This window comes from Pagrus pagrus, assembly GCF_965226575.1.
Source record: "Pagrus pagrus genome assembly, chromosome: 2".
NCBI classification, from domain to species: domain Eukaryota; kingdom Metazoa; phylum Chordata; class Actinopteri; order Spariformes; family Sparidae; genus Pagrus; species Pagrus pagrus.
Genome location: NC_140186.1, coordinates 11,393,863 through 11,415,960, shown reverse-complemented (window position 1 = coordinate 11,415,960; position 22,098 = coordinate 11,393,863). Strand labels below are relative to the sequence as shown.

At 40.8% G+C, this 22,098-nt stretch overlaps 2 protein-coding genes across 3 annotated transcripts; one reads left to right on the top strand and one right to left on the bottom strand.

Annotated features, from left to right (window-relative positions):
* Positions 1-1,164: 1,164 nt before the first annotated feature.
* On the bottom strand, positions 1,165-14,173 carry usp38 (ubiquitin specific peptidase 38). 2 transcript variants are annotated; one of them, XM_084341401.1, is made up of 11 exons: positions 14,087-14,173; positions 9,720-10,410; positions 8,045-8,180; positions 7,826-7,955; positions 7,508-7,609; positions 6,942-7,100; positions 6,544-6,737; positions 6,336-6,429; positions 6,135-6,241; positions 4,254-5,601; positions 1,165-3,592 (listed from the first exon to the last, which is right to left on the bottom strand). In XM_084341401.1, exons 2-11 carry the CDS (start codon positions 10,399-10,401, stop codon positions 3,425-3,427), a joined length of 3,120 nt encoding a protein of 1,039 aa, XP_084197527.1. In that variant the 5' UTR covers positions 10,402-10,410; positions 14,087-14,173; the 3' UTR covers positions 1,165-3,424. The 2 variants fall into 2 exon arrangements, with proteins under 2 accessions (XP_084197527.1, XP_084197526.1); XM_084341400.1 differs by lacking the exon at positions 14,087-14,173 and adding an exon at positions 11,794-12,044.
* On the top strand, positions 13,212-22,075 carry smarca5 (SNF2 related chromatin remodeling ATPase 5). The gene is made up of 24 exons (XM_084341419.1): positions 13,212-13,480; positions 15,024-15,143; positions 15,251-15,417; positions 15,512-15,612; positions 15,709-15,809; positions 15,925-16,104; positions 16,294-16,449; positions 16,553-16,684; positions 16,845-16,913; positions 17,020-17,129; positions 17,244-17,470; positions 17,870-17,991; positions 18,106-18,258; positions 18,379-18,511; positions 18,610-18,758; positions 18,862-18,984; positions 19,396-19,503; positions 19,619-19,732; positions 19,821-19,943; positions 20,044-20,176; positions 20,269-20,387; positions 20,579-20,791; positions 20,904-21,014; positions 21,592-22,075. The coding sequence occupies exons 1-24, from the start codon at positions 13,406-13,408 to the stop codon at positions 21,655-21,657; spliced, it is 3,105 nt and encodes a 1,034-aa protein (XP_084197545.1). The 5' UTR covers positions 13,212-13,405; the 3' UTR covers positions 21,658-22,075.
* Positions 22,076-22,098: the final 23 nt, after the last annotated feature.

Genomic DNA, 22,098 nt, shown 5'->3' with positions numbered 1-22,098 from the left:
CAAAAATAAGCTTTTTTCTGTATTTTTACATTGTTAACATGGCCTTGAAACTAAACTGGGAAAGATTTTGTGGCCATATTTTATTACAAACTGTATTCTAAGATAGATAAATCAGTACTGTTTCATAGCTTCTGCACAAACACATAGTGGGAATTAAAAGGTTATACTTCTCAGTTTAATATTGATCTGGTTTACCATATCTGATCAATATATTGAACTGAACATCTACAACTGGTCTAATCCACTGGCAAACACATGCTTCCCATAGACTTAGAGTGGTATCTCAGGAATCTTATTGGAATGCTATTGTAATGGTAAACACTTCCCCCAAAGGATGTTCCCTGTTAGTCTATGATTAATGACTTTGCCATTGCGCAGAGGCACATTACCTCTTTCAACAGCCACTGTATTGATGAGGAAATAGGGAGCAATTAAAGGCTGTAGACGCAATACACTGATTCCAGTGAATGAATTCTTTTTCATGATACCATACATTTAGCAACGTATTACAACATCAAGAAGCTTTGTACGCCATGTTCTTCATGCATCGGGTTTCGTGAAATTGGTATGTCTAATTGGCCTTCGTGTGTGTGTGAAGCTGGGTCTTAAGTGTTGTGTCTTGTTGCAGTGCGTAACTCATTTGTACCCCCATTAGATGAACAAACCAGGCCTTATCTCCCGTCATGCCAAATGTATATGTGCACATACAGTATGCAACATTTTAAACCTAAAACTTGTGTAAATATTATAAAATCCAAACATGACATTACATTGAGAGAGAATTATAATAGCATACTGTTCCCAGGAGTTAACACTTCAACAAAAGTGAGGAGAAAAGTAATGGTTTGGTTGATTAATAATTGAGAATCATTGATTTTTTTCTTCCAAATGCCCTTTGAAAGCTCTAGTGCTACTGCAATAGTTTTTACCATATCAATTGCTGATTACTAATAAATGGCACCATTGCAGATAATCTGCTTTTGTACATTATAATTGTCATTTGTCCTATGTCTGTGGCTGCAGTATGTGAATGCGTGTGATTTCCCAGTTCTCTTTTCAGTTGCTTCTTTGTTTATACTCACTTCCATTTGTGCAAAAATATTTTGCAGTTTAAGCAGAAACGTGAGGATGGTTGTGCTTGTTTTGACGAATTATGCAACAACGTTACAGTTCCGTATTTCTTTTAATCAACAAAGTCACTCACATACCAAACATTTGCATGTTTCTGAGTGGAATTCTTGAGGTTTGCTGTATCAAATTGACAATAGTGCACTGAATCGAACATTTAACCATTTCCAGTTTGAATCATTTAATTGGTTAGAAAATATTTGCAGCTTCAAATTCATCTTACCCCACTTAGATCTAGCGACCTCACACTGGTGATGTCAGGGTCTGTATATACTGCGAGGAAGAATATAAATTATGTACAGTAGGTGATCTATTCAAGTGGAGACCTAGTACTTAAGATGACTCCTAGTGGTCAATATATTCTCTGCAGTGGAGACACAAGGTGACACAGACATTGAGGTACACTTGAGCATAATAACACACTATCAACCTTTGGTATTTTAGGTTTCTACAGAACACACGCTGCTTTGTCTTGCCATTGCTCAATTGAGTATTTATTAATTTCCTTTTAAAGTCATTATTTCTTATTTTTTAGCATTTGTATCATCATGTGTTAACCATTACATTTAGAGTTAAGTCCCCCAACATCTGCCCACCTCTTTGCCAGCATACCACTTTAAAAAACTTCACCTTAAATTACCTGCCTGGTGATGTTAGACAGTAAAACAAATACTGATTTGCTTTTACTCTAGGAAAAGGGAAACCATTATGAATATTAACACATTACAGCTAACAAAGTCCTCTTCAAAAATCTGCATTAAATATCAAAAGGCACATAAAAATCAGCATGAAGACAAGTCTCCCTGAATGATCAAATCAGAGAAATACATTAAAATATGCCATCAAACAGTTAACTCTTGTCAAATATGTTTAAACAAGCAGTTATGCAGATGTAGTCATCCTTTAGTGGTAGAACAGCATTAAATATTCATATTAAAAATGCCTTTATCTTGGAAATAATTTTCCACATATAGTTTTGTATTCCATGATTCTTCAGAACGATATTTTTTTAAGTCATATGTACATTTATTGCATGGGATATGAAACTTATAAAACACCAAAGCACACGGCAAAAAAGATTCAAACATCTTGAAAACCAAACTCCACAGCTCGTGAAGGAAAGCTGCATGCAAATCAGAAAAGTTAACAAAGGTCGTGAGCTGTGTGTTCAGAACTATGACAAATCAAAACAGTCCGTTTATCTTACAGCTGAACGCTTTCTTCTGTACTGTGCACTGCACATGCGTGTATTTGCATATGTCTGTGTGTGTGTGTGTTTATGTGTGAGGTAATATAATAAACACTCTGACAAGCGAGATGATATGAACATGTTCTAAACTGAACCAAGTTTTACATATTTATCATGTATGAAGTTATTTCTATAATATCAACTTATATTTAGCCATATTTCTTCCTGTTGAAGGAAAGAACACACTTTCACCAAGAAGTGTTTTGTACGTCCCCGATTCCAAAAAGGTTGTAACACTGTGTAAAACGTAAATAAAAACAGAACGCAATCGTTTCTGAATAAAGCATTTTTACCGATTAGTTAACGAAGTGTTTCCGAGCCCATGTAGGAATATCTTTTATACAATCATGGGCTTCACAAAGTGGCGAACCTCGCCCCATCCTTGCTATTGAACGACTGAGCATTTCGAGGATGCCCCTTTCACACCCAATCACGATACTATCACCTGTCACACTTAACTGGGTTACCTGTTTAATGTTCCAAACAGGTGTTTTTGAGCATTCACAACTTTCTTAGATTTTTTTGTTGCTCCTGTCCAAACTTGTTTGAAACGTGTTGCTGGCAACAAATTCAGAATAAGCAGATATTTCCGCCAAAAAATCCCAAATGACGATGAATTAGATATTGTCGGTGTGGTGTTTTCAACTGAGTATATGTAAAATAAGATTACGAAAGGATCACAGTCTATTTAAATTATGTTTTACACAGCATCCTTTCTTTGTTGGAATCAGAATTGTACCTCAAGTTTTAAAATTATGAGAATAAATGAAAGATTACAATGTTGAGATCACAAAAAATAATCAAAATAAATAAGAACTTATTAAATGGTGACTGAAACTGTCTTCATAATCAAACTATAAGAATGACAGAAAATCAAATCTAAGACCAAAATCAGCGCATATGCTCCGCGTGTGTGTGTGTGTGTATGTGTGTGTTTTTAGTTCATTTCAGTGCTCTTTTTATGAGGTTATATGCACATCTAAGGTATGACAGTTCAGGACTCCCTCAGTGCCAGTTCATCTGGGTTTCCTGCCGCATTTTTTTCTTTCAGAAGACCAGTCTACTAATGGTATTGAAGCCTCCTCCCCCTCCTCCTCCACCACCAGATGGGCCACAGCTCCCTGGTGGGTTATTGTCATCTGAACCGTTGGGCCTGAATGAGCAGGAGGATGAAGGGGCCTGGAGAGCTTGGGTCCGGGCGTTGAGCTCCTGTTCCTGTTGACAGCGTTGTCGAATGAGAAATAATTCCAAGTTAGATTATTTTTAGGTGTAAACTAAAACAAATACTTAACCTGTGCTACGTGAAAGAGCATTGGTGTAAGTCTACGTGACTGAGAGTGCATCAGTGTTGCCAGTTAACATTATTACAGCACCCTCTAGAGGTGATTTACTCCAGTCACTTTATACAAGTGCACCGGAAAGTCAACTCAACACTGCACTGTTCAATGACTCGTGAAATTACACCTCACGTCTTGTAACAGGATGGCTCAGATTTGGCTTCGAGTTCAGTCAAAGAAAAAAAAAGTCTGCTATACTCTGCAGGCTCTTAGTTATCTGTGAAAGTACTGTCTGTTTTCCCTCAGCTTCTTTCCACCTGAGAGAATCCTGTACAGTTCTCGACTCCCGTAATAACCTCACACTTAGAGGGGTTAGCGGTAATGATGTTAAACATCAAATGCATGGAAAGCATGAAAATAAGCGTGGCGTTTCAGCCAAAATATCCACTGAAATTCTTAGCAGTGGATTAAACACATGCTCTAATGCTAATCACCTCATACTTGGCTTGCATTTACTGGTACAATTTATAGAGACTGATTTCAAGTGGTAACATATTGTGTATGTGAGAGACTATGTTTGTTCTCCGCCCCCCTCATACCTGCAAATACAGCTTGTTGTCCTTGATAATAGCATCCAGTAGATCTTTCTGCAGCGGAGGCTCAGCACTCACTCTCATTCCATTTGCCATCAGTCCACCATTTGTGCTCTGCCCCGGTAGCTCCTGTCTCCTGTACATGAGCACATAAGCTGTGTCCTTGGGGAAGCGATTAGTAATGTTTTGCACTGATTGGAAGGATGAGAATGTCACTCTGCTATCGTTGAACAGAAGCCAATCTCTCGCCTCCTGGCTACTATTAGGTAGTTTGTCTTCTTGTTCAGGAGGAATTGAGAGAGCTGAGCAAGCGGAGAGGCTACACTCGGCCGGGCCATTTCCCAAATCCTCCTTGAGGGCAAAGTGATTGGCTGGATGCTGTGCTCCATCTGCTCCGTTAATGTTACGACCGTAAGAGTAGTAGTGGCCGCTCTCAGAGGACACACCAGAATGCATCACCACTGAGCTGAGGACATAGGGCACTGACTGGACTGACATCTCTCCTCCTCTGTTTATCTGCTCCGATCCATCTATCCTCTCCTTCTCCTCTTCCTCCTCATCTTTTTGAGACGGTTTGAGCTTCTTTGCCAGATTCTCGCTGCTCTCGGGGGAATCCACCTGCAGGGGAGAGGAGGTAGAAGAGGAACATTGTGTAGGCCTTGAAGTGGCATGTACAGGAAGTCTCATGAGTGGCGGGATGGTGACGTTTTCCAGGATCTTCCTCCGGACATGGCATTTGGCATCATATGAGAATCGCAGCAGGGTGAGGATTAAGTATTCAGGCGCCGACACCACTTTCAGGGTCCTCTCGGCCCGCTGGAGGGAGCTACACTTCTCACAGAAGTAGGCATTCTCTTCGTCCAGGATCTCTGGAGCCAGGAAATAGTTCACCAGGTCAGGCACAGAGAGAGGAGGCTCATTTGTCACTGGCACAAAATGGACATTGCTAGCCGGGGATTTGACCGAGCCTGGCTCAGGAATTTCACTGCCACCATTGACAGATCCCTGACAGAGAACCTTGGGCTCCTCTGAGGGCCCCTCGGGTTGAGGGCTGCCCTGAGAGGTGGCAGAAGGACAGAAGGCCAGAGAGAGGTCTGTAAAAGGCTCCTCTTTCTCAGAGATGCAGTTACACTGCAAACAGCGAATACCTGTGATCAGACTCCCACCAAACATCGTTTCTATCAAAGTCCTCTCGTCAGTCCCAGGTTTGGTTTCAGCTGGATCCAAAGAGGATTCTTGGCGCACGTCTGGAGAAGTCTGACCTGTTGGGTCTTTGCTGCTTGTGTCAACAGAGGAGGCGATCTTTGGCTTAGCTGATTCAAGAACCTGAATTGTTTTCTCCTCTTCATGTAACCTTGAGATTAAGAGATACTCAACATTAGAGGTGAAAACACAACTGGGAAGTGATTTTAATTTGCGTCACTGCGGTCACAGGATACCACGTAGGTTCCTTTGAAACAAAAAGCCCTCACTAACATCATTTAGAGAAATGCTTTATACGCACTGTGTTCTTAAGAAAGGACACTGCAGTTGAATTTGGGGAAAAAAAATTTAACCGATGGATATAACTTCTACTAAACTTCCCCAGTTGAAAATAATCAATAATAATATATTTTTTTCTTTCACAATATAGATAATACTGGAAAGTTTGGTGTTATTAGAAAAAAAAATACATTTTTAGACATAGAATGGTGAACAGGGTAAAACATTTTACAATGCATACATGTATTTTTACATAAAAATAAACACCAAAGTGTGTAGTAAAGACACAAAGGGGAACCATAAAGGAAGAGCAATTTTATGTTTTCAAATTGTAAATTGTAAATGCTCACATGACACAATCTTATTACTATTGATTGATCTGATCTGCTTGCAGTGTGACTGTACCTGTCCAGAAGAAATCTGAGGTACTCAGAACAGTCCTGCTGAGAGCCGACGTTGAACCAGGGAGGCCGAGAAGCTTCCAGGAAGTTTCTGGGAGCGTATGCTGCCCTCTGCAGGAAACAGATATGCATCACACACTTTTCAATCAATTGTTGTCATCAGTAATCATTTTCTGTGCTATCTATTACACTGGACAACACTCACCTGAGTGTGTGCAAGGAATGCAAAGAGCAGCTGGAGCTTTTTCATGAGCGTGTTGGAACCATTAAGAGGTAATGATAAAACATGCCGCCTGAAACTGAAAAAAACAACACAAAGTTACAGTCAGACTGCTCATGTTTATGTCTTTTTAGGTTGTAGTATAAAAGTGCGATAAGTGTATACATGTGTTGCGTTTGCATGCGCGACTCACTCTGTGGCCATGAAGAGGGTCTGGATGATGCTGTTCATGTAGCAGGTGTTCCCAAGGTTGACCAGGCCGGTCTTGCCTGTCTCAGACTTCCCAGCTTGCCTCAGAAGACCCGAGGCAAATGAGTTGGACTGGGAGGTCCAGGCACTTTGGTTCAACACCAACTTGATCTTATCTTCACTGGGTTTCGGGAGATCCTGAGAAGACAAATTGAAATTATCAGCTGCATAACGCACATAAGAAGCAACAGAGGTAAAATGAACTCTTCATTATTTATACAATGTAACTTCTGATCTAAGTGGTGATCAACATTTTCTCAGATATCTATATATTTATACTTCATTAATGTATGTTATGTTTATGTGAACATTTCTAATACGAGGTGTCCCCCACTCTTTTACCTTGATGGCCTCTAGTATGTGGTCATAGAGGTCAGGGAAGCCGGAGTACTGGTACATCATGCAGTGTATGAGCTCAGTGAACTGCAGCAAGAAAGTTTTACTGGTGGAGAGACCATCTGTCCTCAAAGACTCGACGAGATGCACCACGTGTGGAACAACCTGGGACAGGGAGGGGTGAAGAACAAAGAAAAAATGTTGAGGACATTGGTGTTGAGAACGTTGAGCGGTACCACTGCTAATATTAATCGTACAAATCTACAGCACGGTCAGCCAGAGGGGATTTGCACATAGGGATACCCACGGGGGGTTCCATCTCATTAACTGAGTATTTTTGAGACTATTCATGTTTTTAGATACTAATGAAATCGGCCAACTCAAGGGCCATTGCTCGGCATTTAAGTGTTTCACACATCATTAGTGGGGGAGCGGCGCCGAGCCTGGGGTTCTGGGAAAAGAAGTCTATGCAGCTTTGAAGTAATTTAAGCCAGAAGAGAAGAAAATGGGAAAACCAATAAAGTGGCCATATGAGAGGGAAATGGTCTGTGAGGAGTCAAGAGATCCCTTACCAAATGGAAGGCCTCGGGAGAGTGCTGGAAACTCAGCAGCATGTGGGAGAGCACAGCTAGCGCCCCCTGCCGCACGAGGGGGTACCACAGACGACTGAATACCTGTGGGTTAAAAAATAAATCTTTATGTCATCAATACATTTATAGTATCTGAGGAACTGCTTCAATAATTCGTCATTTCACCAGCAATATTAAAAATTGCTGCAATCTAGTCTGATTATTGCTGCTGTCCAACATCTTTGTAGCTCTAAAAGATGAAAAAAAAGCTCTCTTCCTGAGGTTCATAATAAATCAAAATGAGGAGTTCTCAGTACAAACCAGTTCAATTTTAAGCAGAGTAACATCTATGAGGATTGTGAACTTCTGAACTGCAGCCAGTCCTTTGAGTAGAGCAATGACCCAGGTGTCAACATGTTGGGCCAGAGGCCAGGACAGCCAGTCAATCATCCTGGAAAGACAGGTGAAGATTATGGGAGGTGTAAATAATGCACATGTAAGAAATAATTGTATCCTGGATGATTAGGTGTGTGGGGTTACCGGCAGAGTGCTTTAGTCATGCTTGCATCTTTGACGTTTTGGTCTGTGGTGAGACTCTTGATAAGCACTGTGATCATCTGGACGGGGATGTGCTGGACCAGGCTGGCCAGAGTGATGGATGGGTCAAAGGAGGGGTCTGCAAGAAATGGTTCATAATTAAACGAGCCCAACTTTTCTTTTTATATCAGTAAGTCAGGGGTTTACAAGTTTACAATTGTGATTTAATGCAGCGCAACACCACCAAAAACTTAGGCCTCAAAATTATTCTAAGTAGAGCTGAAACGATTAATCAATTAGCTGTCAACTACTTAATTAATCGCCAACTATTTTGATAATCTATGAATTATTGGTTTGAGTAATTTAAAAAAAGGTAAAAATTCTCTTAAATGTGAATATTAACTGGTTTCTTTATTCTTCTAGGACAGCAAAATGAATATGAAGCCCAAATATCAAATTGATTAATTGAGAAAATAATCTACTGATTAATTGTCAATTTAAAACAAAACGTTAGCTGCTCCCGAAATTCTAAGCTTCGCAAAGTTTGTATTTATGGTAGGGCTGTTTGGGAACATTACATTTTAAGATTTGCCTCTGGTTTGTCCGTCTCCTGTCAGGACATTTGCAAGTTGTGTCCCTTTGGATGTTTTTTGCTCCCGATCAAAGTTCTTTAGTATCTACGGATACTGAGTGGAGTAGAATATTTAGGTCTTTATAAATAATACAGCTGCAAAGAGAATTCCTGTATTTTGTATACAGTGTTATAGTGATTGTGTAAAATAAATGAAGAGGAGAGTAGATCTGTGGATTTGACAGCAACTTTCCCAGCATGAAGAAAACTTTAGAAAGCTCAGTTCACCTGAAAAATGTCACTGAAATAGAGGCAGGATGACCTTACAACCCACAGCAGCTCTGCCTGCATCGCTCACTGACGCATGCTGTCAATATGGCCATTCAATTGAAACTGCTGCCTGCTGTTTGTTTATTTTGTGCTGCTTCACAGTTCAGTCACTTGCAACACTGCACAGTAGGCGCAGGAGATCTCTAAAATGTACCATCAACAAAAGATGGAACTCTGCATGCTCACAAAATGCTTTATCAGTGTTTGCCCTTGGGGGGAATACACTCTTTGAATCAGTAGATTTAAAAGGCACTTGCAATAGGAGATGAAAAGTGTGTAAAACAAGGCCACTGCATCCAAAATCAGTGTGCCAGTATTACTGAATACTGCTGGATGAACAGCCAACCTATAGAGAACTAAGCCAAGGGATCAAAGTCATCTGTTGGCAGGGCCCTGAAATACCAAAATGAAACAAGGTACGAAACTGTTCCTGGGTGCTCAATCGGGCGCTAAAAGTGCCACTGGTATTAGTGCCAAGATTTATAGAGGGAAAAGGTATAAGTCAGGGCTTCATGCTGCCAAATGCAAATACTCTTTCTCCATTACTGGTAGGCAACGTAAGTCTATGGTTTAAATCTAAATGTGTTCATATCTTAAACTACTTTAGGACATCTGTAACTATTCCATAGTTCCACTGTGCTATTACTCGAGAGAAAAATAGAGGCAGTTCTCGCATAAGTTATGAAATAAGTTTCGTTTGTATTCCTTTAAAATGCAATCCTATGTATCACTGGCATTTTAGGAAGGAAGGAGGAAGGAAAGAGGGAGAAGTCTCACCTGTGGAAGAGATAATGGCGAAGACTTCTTGCAGTGAAGGTAGTAGCGTTGCTGGGTCAGCCTTCCAGATGTTTTGCAGCAGTGTGCTAACCTTTGTCACCTGACCTACATACTCTCTCAGCTCCCGCTCTTGGCTGGCAAAGCAGTGGAAGTAACTGATGGTCCTTACCAGCTGCTGGCAGAACAAAACACCCGACTTATCCCTCGGGATGCACTGCACAAAGTCTGACAGTAAAGTGTTCAGGCGGGCACAAAGGGCAGGCTCCGGACGTTCACACACCATCCTTAAAACCTCCACCTGGATCACGCTGAAGATCTCCAGCACCGAGGGGCAGCTGATGAGCAGCCGCAGGCAGCAGTGAATGTAGTCTATAATGGCCGGGTCTTTGCGGTCCAGCTGGCCGTAGCCCTGCTGGAGAAGACTAAGGACAAAGTCTTTGCTGAAGAAACGCTCGAACTCCAGGCGGTGGTAACGTGCATAAGCATCCAAAACCTGGAGGCCGATCTGCCTCTGGAAGGCATCTTCACCGAGCAAGATGAGGCGGGTGGTGAGTGTGAACAGGGACTGACACTGCTCCTCAGTCACCTCTTTCTCTGCTGCTTCCACTACCTTCTTCACAATGGCTTTCTTCACTGGAACAGAGTGGTTGGAGCTCACAAGGCCCTCCAAAATCTTGTCCATGATGGAAATCTATAGGAAATAAGTACACTTGTTATAAAAGGTCACATAACTTCTGCACTCATACTTGAAAACAGTAAAATAAATCTGTCACGGGCCATATTTATATTGTTATTAGTTACACTTGCACTTTTTCTACTAATACAAGTCAAAATAGTGCCTCTTGTGAAAAAAACTCTATTGTTCCATAGATTCCTTTCTGCTCCAAACATCAGAGTCCACACACTGTGTGCATTCACTGTGTGCATTCACTGAAAGCACAGGCATTCACAGGTAGACCACTCAGCTTCAACGTGCTGCAACTGGAATGTAGAGCTCACAGGCTTTACTGTGATGGGACTATTGAGGCGAGAAAGTTGCTTCACACCATTTGATGACTGGGCCTCTATGTATTCCACAAACATATAATGTAATAACAGTTTTTTTGTGTACAGCTGTGTAACGTCAACAAATTAATTTGAATTAGTGACTAATTGGAGATGAACTGATCATTATCAAGCTTTTTTTAAAATGATAAACCTTTAATCAATATGACTAAAAGATGTCAGAAAATAGTAGAAAGTGCTTCTTAAAGTTGAACACTTTTGATTGAAAATTTACTTCGGACGGATAATATATTTTCTGAATTCTTCTAGGTTCATTTTCCATTGATTAGTCATCTAACTGACTAGCTAATCTTTTGAATGGGCTATCAAATTTAATTTATGAATGTAAAAACCATGAAGCAAAATAAGCTTCCCTTACACAGTAATGACTGTTTTATATACTGAGTCACATTGAACCCGAATAACCACAATAACTAAATAATACAACATGTATATTTCCAAATAAATTGTTTTCCTAATATGTGAACAGGTTGAAAATAGAGTGACAGTTCAGGTGTTTCCAGTGCAGCTGTTACAGGATTTTTATCTCAGTTTTGGCCATTGGCGTTATTTTCTAAACTAAAGGTGTGTGACGGTTAACTATAATGTGTTTTTTAAAATTTTATTTATTAATGTCTAACATTAGCAAACCCACTCAAAGTAAGTATTATTACATCAACTACACGTTTAAAACGCTTCTGTGCTCCTGACCCCCCCATTATCTCGCCAATAACATCAACCAACCGCTATCTGTGCTAGGCGGCTAGCATGCTAACGCTAACTGTAGCGGATTTCTCTAAAGGTCCGGTAGATGAAACATCTCCTAAATACTAAAATACAACTAAATCATCGGAGCCAGTTTTCGCGATCCATAGCGACAATTGTTACGAACAATCCCTCAACAACGACAAAAATGAACAAAAGAACCAAAACAGGCCAAACGTTAGCTGTGTAACGATAGGTCCCTCTGACTTAGCATAAATACAGCCATGTTTACGCTCGATTCAGAAGCTTTACGGTCTGTACTTACCCAAATAACGCATGTCAACCGTGTCCGATCAGAATATCGTCAATTGTGGGCAGACGTTAAACCACTTTTGACATATAAAACCGTGTTATTTTGGTTCATTCGATCGCTCAAAATCAGCTGATTAACCTACCACCGACGTCATTCCTGTAGACAGATATGTTGGTAGGACCCTTAGGTGAAGCAATTTTCGTCTTAACAATGCCTGTTGCGCAGTTGTTGAATTTTCGGTAATAAAGTCAGTAGTTCTCCTTAAATGATCCTTTTAAACATTTTGAACGACAAAATTAAAATGAAGTCAAATTCTCACGAAGGTATTGGGTCATTTCTGAGTGGTTTCTGTACAATCGACGTGCTGCATTCACGTACCCCTCGTCGTTCGTCTCAACTAAGGAGGTCTCCCTTGAAGTTGGCTTTTGGTCGAAAGTGAATCACCTATCAAATACATTTTCCAGTATTTCTTTTGGTGTCCCTTGTGAAAGCATGAAACTATCTTGAACGTCAAGACATTACCTGCTTGGGTATACGTTTTTCTTTTTCAATTTCAAAACCAACAGTGCAGTTTTTTCTGGAATGCCACATTGAAGTGATACAGCTGTGTATGCAAAATAAATATAAGAATGTGTAATGGGAAAACGATATATAACAAATATAAAATCTTATTTCCTCAAAACTCCACAAATAACTAAAAAACATAGGCCTATTGGTGAGTGTCATAGTAACTAGAAAACAAATAGGGAGTTCATATATTACTGCAAATTAATTTAAGATATACATTGAAACACATTTAAAATGTGTATAAAAAGTATACAAAACACATGTGCTTAGTTGACTGATCAACAGGATATTGCTATAGTACATTTTCAAATGATCTAAAGTGCACTACAATGGCCTTATTAGATATTAACAATGTTACTTTTTTAATCAAGCCCAGATTCAGACTTTAAACTACTAGTGAAAATAATGATCTTCTTGGCAAATGTATGTAAAAGCATTATATTTTGTTTATAGTGCACAATAGATTCTGTTTATATTGCACAATTTGGAGAACTTGCATTCACTTGTTGCATGCAGTTAAATTATTTCCACTGTAAACAAGGAAAGTCTATATATTATATAGATATAATATATTTTACAATGTATGCACTGACTCATTTTATTAACTGTCAGGCTGACACTGTGGTCTAGTTTAACCAAACAAAATTGTTTTGTGGGGTCTAGCAAGGACTCTACCAATGATAGCAGAATTAAATTTGATATAGTTGAAGATTTCTGTTATTGCTGCATTTTACTTCCTTCCATCCAGGACTTTAAGGAAATTTAAACACATCTTAATCAAGAAATCCACTGGGTCAAAAATCATGTCAAATTTCCCAACAGTCCCTGAAGGCAGCATAACCAAGTCTCGCGATAGAGCGCTGTGAACGCGGGTACCCGACAACAAGCTTCCTAGCGCGAACGTGCTGCCTGTGTGACCAACCGGTGTGTCTTTCATTATAAACAACAAGATAGTTGTCGTTTTTCGGGAGAAAATCTTCAGCGACTCTTATACGGGATCACATAAGGCACCAAATAACGGACGATTTATCTGAGGTGAAGTGTGAATTCGACTAAAATGTCCGAACTTCTAAGCTGCGTGGAACAGCGGGAAGAAGAACAGACTGAACTTGAAGAAGCCGGAGGAGCGGAGGTAAGATGGTTTAAACCGGGCATTGTCTCCTCTCAGCACCGCGTACACCTTCCACAGACCTGTCACACAAGTCGTAACCCCCGAACCCCCCTGTGTGATACCTAACTATACTTCCTTCACAAATACCGCTACGTTAAACTTTCAGTTACCGATGTTAACACGGGCTGTTTGAGCTAGTTAGCTAGCCGCGGCGGTGCTATCGTTAGCTCATGACAACGGCAGCTCGGTCCCAGCCACTCTGAACTGAAGCTAACGTTACAGCACACAGGCCAGCCTGTTTCACAAGCGCTCAGGCTACTAGCTTAGCGCCGCTAGCCCCACATCGACTGTCCCATTGAAAGTCCCAGCGTGCCTTTTGTTTACCCCCCCGGGCCAGATTCACCCAGCGAGTTGCTTGTGATGGGAATAATCCTTTAGAAAAAACCTCGTGAAAACATGTTGGTTATAGAGCAGCAGCCCGCTCAGCTGTCCCGTCCGCGTCTTTGTTTTCAGTGGGACAGTGAGTGCAGCTATGGCTTTTGTAACCGAGGAGGGATGCTGCTTCCGCTACAGTTTGTGTTAAGTTTTCATTCAGATCCTACAAAAGTGTAAGGGATTGCAGCTTACCGGTTCAAGTCAGATAGGACGAAACAAACTGTTTTGAGTCCATACAGAGAAACCTTAGTAAAAGTACAAGAACAGTTTTTAAGTGCTGTATCGTAGGCAACTGGACTTGTTGCCTACGATACAGCACTTAAGAGTTACCATGACCTGCATGACCGAGAACCTTCATCAACATACAGGAACAGATGCGGTAGTAAATATAACTAACCTTTAAAGAGCTTAAATACAACAGCATGGCCACCTAGCAGACCATAAACAGAGACCAAAGAAAACAGTTAATACAAAAATTGCACTTGAGGGAATCAATCCAGTTGCTTAAAACAATTTGTTTCATCGATTCTCCCCTATACATACATTTATACAACCACAAAGAGACAGTTCTGTGCCTCCTTAACCAAAGACCACACCGAGGCACAGATGAACAAACATCACAAAATCTCATTCCTCCTCTCCCATGCATTTCAGAAAAACAGGAAATGGTCCCCAGACCTTTTCAAACATATCTTGTTTCACTTTTCTGTATATATGTCACTCTTTCCAAAGGAAATGTTATTATCAACCTGCTTTTTTGGCTGTCTTGACTTAGCAAATAGCAGTGTTAGCAGCATCTAATGCAACAAAAAAATCAGTGTGAAGTGTTTGTCTAATAATGCAGAGACAGTAGAGCAGAAGACTGAGTGGAGTGATTGACTTGCGCTCCAGTTGTTTTGGCCCACTAAGAGCAATGGTGATAGCAGTAGGGACAAAAGACTTGAGATAGTGCTCCTGGAAGATGTCATCCATGATAGCCAGGAGTTTTTTCTTCATGCGTCTCCCTCCGACTTCCCCTCTAGGGTCCACAGAGCATCCCTGATGGTTTGTTTAGTCTGTTCTTGTCTGTTGTTGTTGGACTAATTAGAGGATAGCCACTAAACAAGATTGTTTTCTGTTTTCTGCTCAGGATAAGTCAGATTCTTCAGATGCTGGGAAAGAGTCATCGTCAGATGCTGGGCCTGATGGTCAAGATGCATCCTCCTCATCCAAAAATAAAGAATTGATGCCGGCTTATGAGGAGAAAGTGGTAAGGATGCCCTTTTTTTTTTTTTTTTTTTTACAACAGAAGTTTCTTGGCTCACCGCTCTGTTCTTGGATAAATAAATTAACCAGACTGTCTTCCTGCGTATGTAGCAAACAGACCGGACCAACAGATTTGAGTACCTGTTGAAGCAAACAGAGCTGTTTGCTCATTTCATCCAACCAGCCGCGCAGAAGACCCCCACCTCCCCCCTGAAGATGAAGCCTGGACGCCCTCGCATCAAGAAAGATGAGAAACAGAACCTGCTGTCAGCTGGAGAGTGAGTAAACGTCCACAGAACACAGATTTATTGAATTTCAGGGCGTTCACTCCCATTGTGAATATGATGTATTGTTTGTTTTTGTGTTTGACAGCAATCGCCATCGCCGCACAGAGCAAGAAGAGGATGAAGAGCTTCTGAACGAGAGCACCAAGACAACTAATGTCTGCACTCGCTTCGATGATTCTCCCTCCTGTAAGCATTCATCTGTTTTTATTTAAGCTTGAGCGGAAGGCAAATATATATGATCAGCGGAGGTGATTATTATGGGTTTTTTGTCTCTTATTTTAGACGTCAAAACAGGAAAAATGAGGGACTATCAGGTCCGTGGTCTGAACTGGCTCATCTCTTTGTATGAGAACGGCATCAACGGCATCCTCGCCGATGAAATGGTCAGTACTTTGTCAGAGTCAAAACTGTTACCTCTAGATTTTCAAGGTGAGAAACAATGATTTTTTTATCTCACAATATTGTTTTTGCATGTACTGCTCCATCTCACACTCACAGGGTTTGGGAAAGACTCTGCAGACTATTGCTCTGCTGGGTTACATGAAGCACTACAGAAGCATTCCTGGTCCCCACATGGTGTTGGTGCCCAAGTCCACCCTCTACAACTGGATGAATGAGTTCAAGAGATGGGTGCCTTCGCTCCGTGCAGTCTGCCTGATAGGAGACAGAGAACAGAGGGTAGGCTGTGTCAAAATATTGTGATTGTCTGAAAAGCCACATGCAACTGTCTATTCAAATTCTCACTGGCACTAATATACAAATTTGCTGTGTGATACTCTTTTTGTCAATACTTCAGACCAATATTAAGCTGTGTACAATAAAGCTGGTTGAAATAACAAAACAAAAATGGTTTTGCTTCGATTTCAGACTGCCCTGATCAGAGATGTGCTGCTGCCTGGAGAATGGGACGTGTGTGTCACATCCTACGAGATGCTCATCATTGAAAAGGCAGTATTCAAAAAGTTCAACTGGAGATACCTGGTCATTGACGAAGCCCACAGGATCAAGAATGAAAAATCAAAGGTCAGGAAAGCTTCTGAAGTCAAACGGATCTTTACATCTGTCAGAACCACTTAGTGTTTTACAAGGTTGGCTAATGAAGCAAAAATGACTTTTTTCTCTGTAGCTCTCAGAAATTGTGCGAGAATTTAAGACCACCAATCGCTTGTTGCTGACTGGAACACCCCTGCAAAACAACCTCCACGAGCTGTGGGCTCTGCTCAACTTCCTGCTACCTGACGTCTTCAACTCAGCAGAGGTAAAAATCACACTGGAAAGCACAACATCAACAAAGAAGTTCACTACAAGGAAAAACCACTTTCATGCAGAAGTTCATCATTGTAATGACGTGATTATAGTCTTTCGTTTTAAAGAAAAGTGTTCGGTATTCTGGCACTAATTAAATTTTTTCCCCAAAGGACTTTGACTCCTGGTTTGACACAAACAACTGCTTGGGTGATCAGAAGTTGGTCGAACGTCTCCACACTGTATGTATTAAATGCTCCTCATGTCATCTTCCAACTAATCTGTAAATTTTAAGCCAAGAGCGTCACTCTTACTAAGGTTTACTTCATCTGCCTTTTTTATCTGTAGGTACTGCGTCCTTTCTTGCTTCGTCGTATCAAAGCCGACGTAGAGAAGACTCTGCTTCCGAAAAAAGAGATCAAGATGTATGTGGGCCTGAGTAAGATGCAGCGAGAGTGGTAAGCATACTCAGTCAAATTGCCTCCCATCTTCATTATTCTACACAGCCTGAATTAACCTGGATGCTACTTGTACATTTGTATGTAATATTAACTCGTGTCACAATCCATCAGGTATACTAAGATTCTGATGAAGGACATTGACATTCTGAACTCTGCGGGTAAGATGGACAAGATGCGTCTGCTGAACGTCCTTATGCAGCTGAGGAAATGCTGCAACCACCCGTACCTGTTTGATGGGGCCGAGCCTGGTCCCCCCTACACAACTGACCTCCACCTGGTGGTGAACAGCGGCAAGATGGTGGTGTTGGACAAGCTGCTACCCAAGATGAAGCAGCAGGGTATGTAGATGGCTACGATGTTATTACAGGAGATACATTATTCTTTTAACTACTTTATATACAGTTAGACAGTGAAGTGAAGGTCGGCCCCTTCCAAGGGATCATGAGATGTTAAATGAGGTTGGAAAGAAGATGTTGAGCTACACAGATCTGTATTATTTTTTTATTAACCACTGGTTTCATCTTTAACAATGTGTTGTATTTTCAAGCCCAATAAAAAAGGAGAGTATGTGCCTTTTAGTATTAAGATGGAGTGTTTTGTAATCTTTTACATGGTTGCTTCGATCAGATAGAATTGATTGAAAACCATCTGTGGTCCATGCTATACATTCATATAATAGATTGTTTCAGAGAGACTAAGAACTGTGTGAAACCACTAACATGTTTCATTCTTTCCAGGTTCTCGTGTGCTCATCTTCAGTCAGATGACCAGGGTGCTGGACATCTTGGAGGACTACTGCATGTGGAGGAACTACGGCTACTGTCGCCTGGATGGACAGACACCACACGAGGAGAGACAGGTGCAGTGCTGTTTTCTTGAATAAAAAGGTGTCATCTGATTACCATCTGTTTTTTCTCAGGAAACCATAAAATTAGTTTTGTAAAATGCAAGTTTATCTTCATATTGTTTTCAGATCTCTATCAACGCGTACAATGAGCCCAACAGCCCCAAGTTCATCTTCATGTTGAGCACCAGAGCTGGAGGACTGGGTATCAACTTGGCTACAGCAGATGTCGTCATCCTGTACGACTCAGACTGGAACCCCCAAGTCGACCTTCAGGCCATGGTTAGTATTGCTTATGCAGGAGTGAGGAGTTACAGAATCAGATTTTCCTTGTCTTTAAAATAAGAGTGAGTGCTGTATCCCGTTGAGCGGACTTCAACTGTTACATTTCCTTTATTTCAGGACCGAGCTCACAGAATTGGTCAGCAGAAGCAGGTACGCGTCTTCCGTTTCATCACTGAAAACACAGTGGAGGAGAGGATTGTGGAGAGGGCCGAGATGAAACTTCGCCTGGACTCCATCGTCATCCAGCAAGGTAACTCATCTCTCCTGTCTCATTAGTAGCCTTAAGTCAAATGTTTGTACATAGTGGATTTAAGTAAACTGCTAAGTCGTCTTGTTTTTGCTCAACAGGGAGACTTGTGGATCCTAGCGCTAACAAGCTGGGCAAGGATGAGATGCTTTCCATCATCCGTCATGGTGCCACTCATGTGTTCGCTTCCAAAGAGAGTGAGATCACAGATGATGACATAGATGCAATCCTGGAAAGAGGTGAAAGGAAGGTGAGTCTGGGTAGATCAAAGAAAATCTATGGACAGTGTCTTTTTGTTTATCAAGTTTTTAAATTTGCCATGAATTTATCACTCTGATCTTGTAATATTCCAGACTATGGAGATGAAGGAGAAACTGTCTTCACTGGGCGAGAGCTCTCTGAGAAACTTCACCATGGACACAGAGAACAGCAGTGTGTACACATTTGAAGGGGAAGATTATAGAGAGAAGAAAAAGGTAAAAAAAACATTAAGTTGGTATTAAGTTGGTATTTAATTGCCTTTGGAGCTGCAACAAATGATTATTTTTATTAGTGATGATTGATTATTGATTATAATCTTCTGGTTATTGTCACGAAAAACTTTTAGTTTATTAAAACATTTTTGAAAAATGCTCATTACAATTTCCCAGACCCAAATTGACATCAGGTTGCTCCTTTTTTTATCCAATTTGCAATAAAAAAAAAATCTGACATGACATTTAATATCCTATTTGACAGACATGCCGCCAATACTTACATTTAAGAAGCTGGAACCAGCTTGTGTTTGACATTTTTGACCCACTAATCGTTGCAGCTCTAATTGCCTTATTCTGCCAACATGAACCTTTGAGTCATTACATTTTTTCTACATTTGCTTCTTCACTCAGGTCATTACCAACTGGATTGAGCCACCCAAGAGAGAAAGGAAAGCCAATTATGCTGTGGATGCCTACTTCAGAGAAGCTCTGCGAGTCAGTGAGCCCAAAGCACCCAAGGTATGGACGGATTGCTTTTTACTCAGGATTTAAGGCATTAATGCAACAGAATGTGTAGTCACATTGTTTGTAGTCGTTGCTTATTACATAACATTTGTATGTTTGACTTCCCCAGGCTCCTCGTCCTCCCAAGCAACCCAACGTCCAGGACTTCCAGTTCTTCCCTCCACGTCTTTTTGAGCTTCTAGAAAAGGAAATTCTGTTCTACAGAAAGACCATAGGATATAAGGTACAAATATGTTTTTTTAAGACGAGACTATTTGTCCAAATTTGGTTGGAGAAGGTCTCTAAATCAATCTGTGGCATCTTCTCCTCAGGTTCCCCGTAATCCAGACATGCCAAATTCTGCCCAGGTCCAGAAGGAAGAGCAGGGGAAGATTGACGAGGCTGAAGCTCTCACAGAGGAGGAGCTGGAGGAGAAGGAGAACCTGTTGCAACAGGTAAATACTATTAATTTATGGGTTATATGCTGCAAGTCAAAATTAAATGTTAGATGTGTGTGGATCTTCATATTTTTGATCAACGTTACCTTTGTTTCAGGGATTTACTATTTGGAACAAACGCGACTTCAACCAGTTCATCAAGGCGAATGAGAAGTGGGGAAGAGATGATATCGAGAACATTGCCAGAGAGGTTGAGGGAAAAACTCCAGAAGAAGTCATGGAATATTCTGGTAATGACACATTTTTTAAATCCTCTATTTCACAGACCACTCCAAACTTCTTTTTACATATTCAATGATTTCATGTGTGTTTGTTCCCCCAGCTGTATTCTGGGAGCGCTGTAATGAGCTGCAGGATATCGAGAAGATCATGGCCCAGATAGAAAGAGGAGAGGCCAGGATCCAGAGGAGGATTAGCATAAAGAAAGCACTGGATTCAAAGGTAACTGACCGTCAACCATTTGGCCGTTAAGTTCTTGATTAAACCACCTAATTGGCTCTATCTCATCAAGCCTTGTGTTAATCACTTTAACTCTGAATCTCAGCCTGATCCCTTAATTATGTTCTTCACACTTTCTGCTCTTCCTGATTTAATTAACAGTCCCTCAATATGTTTCTCATCTCCTTGCCCAGATCGGACGCTACAAGGCTCCTTTCCATCAGCTCCGTATCTCCTATGGCACCAACAAAGGAAAGAACTACACAGAGGAGGAGGACCGCTTCCTCATCTGTATGCTCCACAAGCTGGGCTTCGACAAGGAGAGCGTGTATGACGAGCTGCGTCAGTGCATCCGCAACTCACCTCAGTTCCGCTTCGACTGGTTCCTCAAATCCAGGACTGCCATGGTACATTTAAGCGTCTCTGTACTATTTCTCCTGTTTTGTTTTTGTGCATGATGTTTTAATAATGTTGGCCATGAATCTAAATTATGGTTGCTTGTGTGTGTTGTGTGTGTAGGAGCTCCAGAGGCGATGCAACACCCTGATCACACTGATAGAGAGGGAGAACATGGAGCTGGAGGAGAGGGAGAAGGCTGAGAAAAAGAAACGGGGCCCAAAGAGTGCATCGGTAAGTTACAAATTCATCTTATATCACAAGAAGAAAGCTACTTGTTAAAAGATGCCAACTGAGTCATTTAAATGTACAGTAATATTTGTCTAGTGTTTGAAATGTTTTCATATCAGTGCTGATGCAATTACATTTTTTGATGCCTTTGGATTCATGATACTGTTGAGAAATTTAAAAGACAAAACAGTTTTCTTGATATTTAGATATTATCGATACCCAGTAGAGGTGGGGGGAAAAATCGATTCTCAGATGCATCACAGTTCTCTCTTGAAAGACTGTCTCAATGCAGAAAAGTCAATAATGAGAAATGTGAAACCCAATTCTCCACAATATGATCGCCTGTAACAAGTTTGTAAGGCCGAGCTGTATGTTCCTTACTGCTGAACTAATTGGTTGTTGAAACTTAGTCGACGTAAACATCTGCATTATATGTATGTTCTAAGCTAGGAACCAAATTCATTTGTTTATTTTAATTATGGAAAAAAAAAAGTTTTAAAAATAGCAAGTTGTCACACTGAGAAAAAAAATTCTTGTTTAATGTCAGCAATCCTAACTAATAATTGTCTCCTCCACCCAGGCCCAGAAACGGAAGTCAGAGGGAACCCAAGACGGTCGTGGACGCAGGAAAAAGCTAAAGTTGTGAACGGCTTCATAACTTGAGTTTGGGAATTGGAGAGCGGCAGCCAGCTCCGGTATCGTTAGTCCTAGTGTCTGTGTTTGTTCTGCAGGCTGTGATAATGTACTGTGTAAAAACCCTCTGATGGACTGATCTCGTGGTATTAGGTTTTAGGAAGTGCTCGTTTACAAGCCTGCCTTGTTACACTTACCTAAACACTGCAGCTGTGCTGGTTTAGTTGTTTGCTAGTCCTCTTTTTTTTTTTTTTTTACTAGTACTAAATTGAAATAAATGTATTTATGCCTGTTGGTTGTACCACATTCCATTGCTCGAAACAATATGTACCCTTTTTATTTTTAAGAAAACATTTGTTCCTTTATCTTCCTATGTGAAGTAGAAAATGTCTTTTTGAACGTCACAAATAAACTTCCCTTTTTTTAAAAAAGAAATGTGTGTATTCTTGTAAAT